General features: G+C 39.6%; 1 protein-coding gene across 4 annotated transcripts; it reads right to left on the bottom strand.

Moving 5' to 3' along the window:
• Positions 1 to 3,817: 3,817 nt before the first annotated feature.
• Positions 3,818 to 8,723, bottom strand: LOC120536949 (ribonucleoside-diphosphate reductase subunit M2 B-like). Of its 4 annotated transcripts, none has more exons than XM_039765525.1 (2): positions 8,664 to 8,723; positions 3,818 to 5,315 (listed from the first exon to the last, which is right to left on the bottom strand). In XM_039765525.1, the coding sequence occupies exon 2, from the start codon at positions 5,217 to 5,219 to the stop codon at positions 4,173 to 4,175; it is 1,047 nt and encodes a 348-aa protein (XP_039621459.1). In that variant the 5' UTR covers positions 5,220 to 5,315; positions 8,664 to 8,723; the 3' UTR covers positions 3,818 to 4,172. The 4 variants fall into 4 exon arrangements, with proteins under 4 accessions (XP_039621459.1, XP_039621458.1, XP_039621460.1 ...); XM_039765524.1 differs by lacking the exon at positions 8,664 to 8,723 and adding an exon at positions 8,530 to 8,649; XM_039765526.1 differs by lacking the exon at positions 8,664 to 8,723 and adding an exon at positions 8,184 to 8,511.
• Positions 8,724 to 8,776: the final 53 nt, after the last annotated feature.

Raw genomic sequence — 8,776 nt, 5'->3', positions numbered from 1 at the left:
TTTACTAGTGCCATATACCAACAAAATCGAATGTTAATTGTTTGTTTCCTACGGAAGCCAAGAGTAGACGTGCAATATCGTTATTTTTTTTTTTTAATTGTTTCCTCGAGATAACGGACCCCATATCTATCGATAATGGAATAATTTTATCGAGATCTTGATAAAACAAAAGATCTTGTTTTCTCGAAATTATGAAATAATTGTATCTAACATTTAATGTTTAGATTAAAGCCACGTCCTGTTTGAAATGGCAGAAGAGCAGAACTGTATTGATCAGCGCGTCACATTTTTGTTCAATCAAGGGCTCACGTAGGCTGAAACAAGTTTAGTTTAGAAAATAATCATGTTAGTGTCTCGTCATTTAAGAAGATGGTTAGCAAGGCTTCAGCTGTATAGGTGTCGCAATCTAAGCAAGCATGATGCCAGGAGCAAAGGTTAAGTTTTGGTGAGATCGCAATAAAATGATTCCCGAGAAAACAGTTAGTTTTCTCAAGATCTCGATAAAATTAGTCTGTTATCTCGAGAAGACAATTTAAAAAAATGACGATAATTCACGTCCTCTCTTAGCTTCGGTAGTTTCTAATTTTTTATATATATATATAAAATTAAAAACTACAGGAGCTAAGAGAGGACCTGTATTATCGTTATTTTTATATGTAATTTATGTCACCTCCTTGGCAGTTTCATATTCTCTTGCTGTACAGGGTGGTTCAGATCTAATTATGCAATTTTCATTACGCTATAACTTATTAAGTTTATTACATAGATAATTGGAGGACAAGTGGGGCATTACATGGAAAATCAGTGAATTCATTCAATGTAAGTACATTTTTGTTTATTACAAGATATTTCAAACAATTCTGCCTTGTATTGTTTCCCTGCATTGCATTAAAAGCTGCATAATTAGATCTGGACCACCCTACACATTATTGAATCCCAGTGGCTCTGCTTTATGTGCCTGTTTTCCCAGCTTATTTGTGTGTTCTTTCATATATGAAGGTGTGTATGCATATGCACCATATACACATGTGCCTGTACGCATTTTTTGTACATCTTCTTTAACTGAGCTATTCTGCAGCTGTATAAAATTTGTGTTTAACTTATGTTAATTCTGCATGCTGCAGTTAAAAGCAGCTCCAAAGCTACCAAGCTAAATTCCTGTGTATTGCATACTGGTGAGTAAAATTGATCCTGATTTTAATTTAATTTCGCTTTTTACATTCATCAACAGAAAAAAAGACTCTTTAATGTCAAAGTGATCACAAATCTCTGAAAAGATGTCTAAATTAATTACAAACGTTTTAAATAAAGGATTATGTAAGTTTCACCCCCTTGATACAGCACCCCTCAATGATCACTGGTGCTGCTAATTGGTTTTAGACGTCGCAAAATTTAAAGTTAAATGGAGTTCACCGGTCTAGGTCCTAAATTGACTGTAGTCTAAATGTACCTACTCTAGAAGGTCCCAATTGTGGCGAGTCATTATGGTGGCCTAACCTACACAAGGAAGACAAAAAGAGCAGTTCAAGCAACTCCACAAAAAGGTGATTGACAAGAAAACATTCAATTCATTGAATTTGCCTGGAGTGCAGTTAAACAAGAATGAAGGAATGGAAAGAGTCTGGCTCAACTGTAAATCCACCTTAGACAAGCTTACTATTAAAACAGAGTGATCACGCAAGATGACATCTAGCGAGGCAGGACAATGAGACACCTATGAGAAATCTGAAGGAATTACAAGCCACAGCGACTCAGATTGGACAGACTGTGCAGACAACAACTGTGCCATAGGTGCCAAAGCTACATAGGAACAGCCTAAAACCAACCTAAATGTCCTGGAGTGGCACAGGCAGAGTCCAGATCTCGATCCAGAATCTGTGACTGTGCTTGTAAAAGGCTGTTCACTCACGAGCCTTGTGCACCCTGACAGAGCTTAAGCAGTTTTACAAAGAAGAGTGGGAGAGGAATGGCTGTGTCCAGATGTGCAAAGCTGAGAGAGAGCTGTGCATTCAGACTCAGTGCGGTCATGCCTGCCAAAGATGCATCTACTCTACACTGGCTTGAGGGGGCTGAGTGATTGATCAATGCAAAAAAAAAAAAAAATTAAATAAATAAAATCTAACATTCAATGCAAAACAATATAATGTGAAAACCTTGAAGAGGATGAATATTTTTATAAAGTCTGTACATATATTTGTTTTATTATAGAATGGACCAATGACTGTTTAAATGTTCGAAATATATGATTTATTACACATGATTGCAGACTTAAGTTCAGCAAATATTTGCAGCTTCTAGTTATTTCCGCAATACTGAGAATGCAATTTTTGCAACCAAATTTTCCAGAATAATAAATAAATGAATAAATAGCAATAAAGTATTCAACATGACTTACAAAGACAAGGCATATTCATTGTGTACAGGGTGGAAACATGGCTACATTACAAAATTTTTAAAAAGTTATTTGACTCGTCTTCCCACTCACCTGCTTTTAACAAAGTCATGGCTGTGGTGAGCTACGGCACTTGAGACTTGGCAAGGACTGGCAGAAGGTATTGTCTTTTCTAAACAAGTAGTACCATACCCCATATACCTCACTTCAGTTAATAATCAACTGTACAGTACATTTTTGAGCTGCTGAAGGAAACAAACAAGAAAAAAACAAGAACATGCAACCGAAGCCACTCCATGCAGGTAACGGATTATTCTTTGTGCTCTGTATATATTTCCCCATATCTCTCTATTATAAAAGAAAATCTTGAGAAAAGACAAGACTATTGCCAAGAGATTTTTTCAAGTCCCACCCTCCTCTCAACCATTTCCAGTTAATGGCCCATGGTCCTCTCATTTCTCACCTCTCATTTGTGTGAATGCTTTTGTCAGACACAGTTCCAGTGCTCTCAGCTCTTATAAATTTTTATGTTTTCCTCACTTTAAGTTCCCAATAAAAGAAGTATTATGTCCAAATCTTAATGAAGAATTTCATCCCAAAGGGTTATCAACAGAAGAAATGAGTACACAGGCAATCCTAGCACCGAAAAATGATGCAAGTCAAATGAATTAACGCAAAAATTGTCGGATCGGGTTACATGGCAAATTGGTTAAATGCATATCAATAGACTATGCTGAAGCAGTTGGTGGTGATGGTGTGGAAGATGAAAACATCAACTTACAATATCCTGAAGAATATCTACAACCGTTAACACCATACAGTCTTCCACCACACAAATTACTGTTGAAAGAAGGATGCATCGTAATGTTATCTCGTAATTTATGTCTGAGTGATGGGCTGTGCAATTGGACAAGATTCGTTGTATTCAAAATTGGTCAAACAATTCCGACAAGTAAAATTTTAACAGGCAACAAGAAAGTTAATGTAGTACATCTTTCAACATTAGACACCAAAGGAAACCTTGATATGCCATTCGTATTAAAACATTTACAGTTTCCCATTAGAATAGCTTTTGCTATGACAATTAACAAATCACAGGGACAGACATTCGATTTATTTGTTAGAGAGAAAGAAACGATATTCACTCACGGTCAGTTATACGTTGCATTGTCATGATGCAAGTCCACACAGAATCAAAATTCAGTGTGATATTGATGAAAAGTTAATTCCAAATATTGTTTATACTGAAGTTTTACAGTAAAAGTTTAAAAAGTTTTTGCGTGTTAATTTCAAAGCCAAACAGAACAAAAACGTATAGCGCAACAAATACCTCTAACGCAACATAAAACTGAAATGAAGGGTTACTATTTTTTACTATGGTTAATTACTCGCTGTAATGTAAAACAGTTCTATTATGCATAAGTAACAATTCCCATGAAAATAACAATCTGTTCAAATTGTACGTATATCCGCTTCCCCATATGCGAGTGGCAGAGCTGCGAACTGGGTACTGCGTAGCGCCCGCCCGTGGGTTGGCGAGCAAAGCGAGCAGGAGACAGAGCCCCCTAGTAAACTGTATACAAATAATTTATAACTGAATCGGACATATCAAGATACGCTGCCTAAAACAAATGTCATGTCTTTGTAAGTTTACGCACGTCAAAAGAAACAAAAGAAGCCCCAAGAAAAAGTGCTGAACACTGCCCCTACCTCACACACCATTCAAGCAATGCATGCCATACACTGTCTCCTAAACCCTGAAAATGAACATTTTTTTTTTTTAAAAGTCAGCATCTAGTGTGAAGGTGGTGTCCATTGCACCCGACATCACTCCAAGTCTCTGATACTCTGCAACCCGCTTTTCAAAGAAGTTGGTTTTTCCTTCAAGAGAAATGGATTCCATAAAGTCAAAAGGATTTTCAGATTTGAAGACTTTTGAGAATCCTAGATCTGTTAATAGACGATCGGCCACGAATTCTATATACTGCTTCATCAAAGTGCAATTCATTCCAATGAGATTCACAGGCAATGACTGAGTGAGAAACTCCTGTTCAATACTAACAGCACTTAAAAGGATGTTTTTTACTCGTTCCGCTGAAGGTTTGTTGACAATATTTTTAAACATTAAGCAGGCAAAGTTGCAGTGGAGGCCCTCATCTCTGCTAATGAGCTCATTAGAGAACGTAAGCCCAGGCATTAATCCTCTTTTTTTCAGCCAATATATCGCAGCAAAAGAACCAGAGAAGAAGATCCCTTCTACTGCTGCAAATGCTACAATCCGCTCCCCGAAAGTTGAGTGTTTGTCAGAGATCCACTGAAGTGCCCAGTCGGCTTTCTTCTTCACACACGGCATAGTCTCAATGGCATTAAACAGAAATTCCCTTTCCTTCAGATCTCTGATATATGTGTCTATCAGAAGGCTGTACATTTCGGAGTGTACATTTTCTATGAGGATCTGAAACCCATAGAAACATCGAGCTTCAGGGACCTGCACCTCTTGACTGAACCGGGAAACTAGATTCTCATTGACAATTCCATCACTAGCAGCAAAGAAGGCCAAAATATGAGAAATAAAATATTTCTCCTCCGGTTTTAATCTGTCCCAGTGGGCAAGGTCTTTTGATAAATCAACCTCTTCAACGGTCCAAAAAGAAGCCTGAGCTTGTTTGTACATTTTCCAAATATCTGGGTACTGGATAGGGAATATTACAAAACGGCACGGGTTTTCTTTAAGTAAAGGTTCATCTGCTGCTTCGGATGTCTCTTGTTTTGTGACGAGACCATTCTCGCTTGGTTTACCTCCTAACTGCAGATGGGGTGCTTCCATGACTGGCTGCCCTGCTTTTGCAGTAAAGTGTGAGGGCTTGGAACGTTAAAAGCAACTTTGTCTTCCTCTTCACTGCAAACAAATCTTCATTTTGATCTGTAGAGAGAAGAAAACTGTTAGTGCTCAGGGTTTCTGGCATAGTCTGCATTTTGAAGACAGAATGAAATGGGAATACGCAGGACACTGATTGAGTCTCTCTCACACTAGCGCTGCCCTTGAGTATTACAACAATGAGCTGTACTGAGGTTCTGACTGCTTATATATCTATACCTATAAAAGGCCAAGCCCTCACTGACTCATCACTAATTCTCCCACTTTCCTAGGTGGGAAGCTGAAATTTCGCATGCTCATTCCTTGCAGTGTACTTACAAAAGTTAGGTATGTTTCATGTCCTATTGCAACACCTAATGGGGGGAAACGGGTGTACCACCTAAACTGTATATATATATATATATATATATGGGAAACCCCTCCTCACTATTTCTGTGACTTCCAATATACGTAGGAAGCCCAAATTTCCCATGCTAATCCATTATACTGTACTTACAAACGTTAAGTATGTTTCTTTTCGCGCCGTGCTCCGTAACAAACTTTCGAAAATAACGCCTTCTTTTTGGCGGTTCTCACCCTTATGCCGTAAGGAACTTTCGGAACTGACCTCTCCTTTTGGCGGTTTCAATCCTTATTTCCGTTAACAGAGGATTTATTTTACAGCAGAGACACACAAGGGCCGCCCCCAGTCCCCCTTCCTTTTTACGCACGGCCGCTCTCCGCTCACCTACCACGTGGTTGGCTCCCTGCCTATATATATTAATGACATCCTGCACTCATATGCCTCCTCACTCGCTTCCTTACTTTCCTCAGCTGTTCGTCGTGCTCACTGCTCCCTTCTTCTTTACTCCACCGTTTCAAGCCTGTTATCGTTCGCCTTGCTTCACGTCTTCCTGCTGGTGACTCCTGCCTTTTCATTTAGTTTCTTCACACTCTTAATCCTCCGGGCAGGCCTCCGCATACTCTACTTTTGAAGGTCGGCGCACCAGTTATGTTACTTGGAAACTTACAAAAACCAAAACTTTGTAACAGCACCATGCGTCAGATCAAATCTCTCAACAAGAACCTCACTGAGGCAACTGTCTTCACTGGAACTGGCTCAGGGGAGACTGGATTTATTCCTTGCATCCCTCTCATACCCTCTGACCTCCCATTCCAACTCAAACGCCTCCAATTTCCTGTAAGGATCTGCTTCACTATGACAATAAATAAGTCACAGCGCCAGACTCTAAAAAAGGTCGCCATTGACTGGACACAAGATTGCTTCTCACTTGGCCAACTGTACGTTGCATGCTCAAGAGTAAGCTCACCAGGCAGCTCGGTCATTTTACAGCCCGAGGGCAGAAGCGCAAACGTCATTTACAAAGAGATCCTTACATCTTTTTCATAACTTCTTTAACACACTACTTCTCCGCTGTGAAGCACAGGTATTTTGCTAGTTTTGTATATGCAGCAGAACATCTGAGCTACTTTTAAGCTTTTTAGCAGCAGGTCATTGAGTTTTTTCCTTTTGCAGCTGAACGCTGACACAGCTCTAGTCTATAACACGTATACATGATTTGATCACAGAACATTCTAAAACTCACATAATCCCATTTAGGGCCTTGGAGGTCTGGAGCCTATTCCAAAAGCAGGAACCAACCCTTGATGGAGGGACAGTACACCGCAAAGCTAACTCGCACACAAACTCAAACTCACTTTCTGGCCAGCTACAGTTAACTAAACACATACTTTCTTGTCATATGGGGTATAATCCAAACACACATGGGGTGAACATGCAAAGTTTACATAGATGGTGAGTGACAGGCTTCAAATTCAAATGACCAAGCTAACTACTACGTCATCCCCACTTATATGGCCTCTGCTGCAACTTACACAAACAGGAAGTGTCACGGTACATGGCAGTTATTCAACAATGGAATCCATTCACAGCTGACATCAAGTATGAGATGTACAGGTAGGTCACATCTCTATTCAGGTGTTTTTATACTTTATTTCAGGTAACTTCATGACCTAAAGTATATCAGCTTATTGACATTATACTGTATTAATAACAGGGCACCAAAATGTCCCTCCAACTCCAAAAAATATTCAGCCTTCAAAGAGTTAATTAAAATGATTCTTTTAGCATTATTGTATTAAGTGTTGGGCAAGACTCTGGTCTGTTGTTCAAATCCTGTACCAATCTGGAGTTCCCCCTGGTTTTGTTCAGTGTATATGACCAAAAATAAAAAGCATAACTCAAAGTTTCCTAATCCAATTCAGGGATCTTAAATTGTTAGACACCAGCTTTGGATCAGTACCTACATTTTAACTTCGGTATTGGTACCAAAACGGTTCAGAAACAAATAACACCGAACTCCAAAAACCTCCGTCTAACTCCCGATTCCCTGGTGTGCCACACCACACTGCTTCTTGACAGCCATGAAGTCCCGATCCAGTCAAGCCAATGGTGTGGTGGGGGTTCCCCATTAAATTCCAATCGAGCTGTCCCGATACTATATGGCTGTATGAGGTGCAAGCCACACCCCCGCCAAATACAACATACGTCAATAAGACATGCTATACATATGCAAAAATAATAATAATGATAAATTGGTTTTCTAATGATGTTGATATAATGTACTGTATCATAGCATACAACACTAAACAACATTAGGATACCGCATATGTATAGCATGTCTTATTTACATATGTTGTATTGGGGTGTGTGGCTTGCACCCCAAACTATTCCTACGCTCTTCGGGGTGAATAAAGTTTCTATCTACATCACGAAAAGCAAAGGACTCAGGTGAGATCGGCTCAGCACACATCTCTTCATCTATCGCTCCGACCACTGTTCGTGTTTCATCATACACCGACGCCACTGCAAACACAAATCATTAATCTACACCAAACCTTCTCAAGGCTCACCTCGCCATATTTTTCATCAAACGGCCTCTCCGAATATGCAAATGGATGCTGCAGCTTTTCCCCTTTCGCCTCATGATTCATTTGCGTAACAACAAACATTGCACCCGTTGCTCACTTCCCAGGCATGAAACCAAACTGCATTACCCTGCATTGGGATAAAAATGAAAACTGCCAGGGATACAGGAATCGAACTCGGAAGGCAGTCTCCAGTCACCGATTTCTTCACGCCATTTTAATTCCAATATGAATTCAGAAATCGCTGGGCTCTTAAACGTACGTGACATTTTCTAAGGCTAAAAACACTCACTCAGCGAATACTGCAATGAACTGCTCTTTGACTCAGTACCTGTTTCCTATCCAGTAGTTCTTTTGAAATCTGAACAATTATGAGGTGAAACATTAGGTAAGTCCCCCATGAACAGCTACAGATAGAACACAGATTTCAGATTACATACGAAACGACTGATACAATATCATTACCTTGTATAACAATCGTGAACACTTCTTCCGTCGCTTTCTATGACGTCATAAAAGCCGGTAAGATTTCCTTGGTACGGAGAGTCTGATGGGTCAAACCTGTCAAGTAGGCGTTT

This window comes from Polypterus senegalus, chromosome 10 (genome assembly GCF_016835505.1).
Source record: "Polypterus senegalus isolate Bchr_013 chromosome 10, ASM1683550v1, whole genome shotgun sequence".
NCBI lineage: Eukaryota > Metazoa > Chordata > Cladistia > Polypteriformes > Polypteridae > Polypterus > Polypterus senegalus.
The sequence above is the reverse complement of the archived record's forward strand: the minus strand, read 5'-3'. Positions and strand labels throughout refer to the sequence as shown.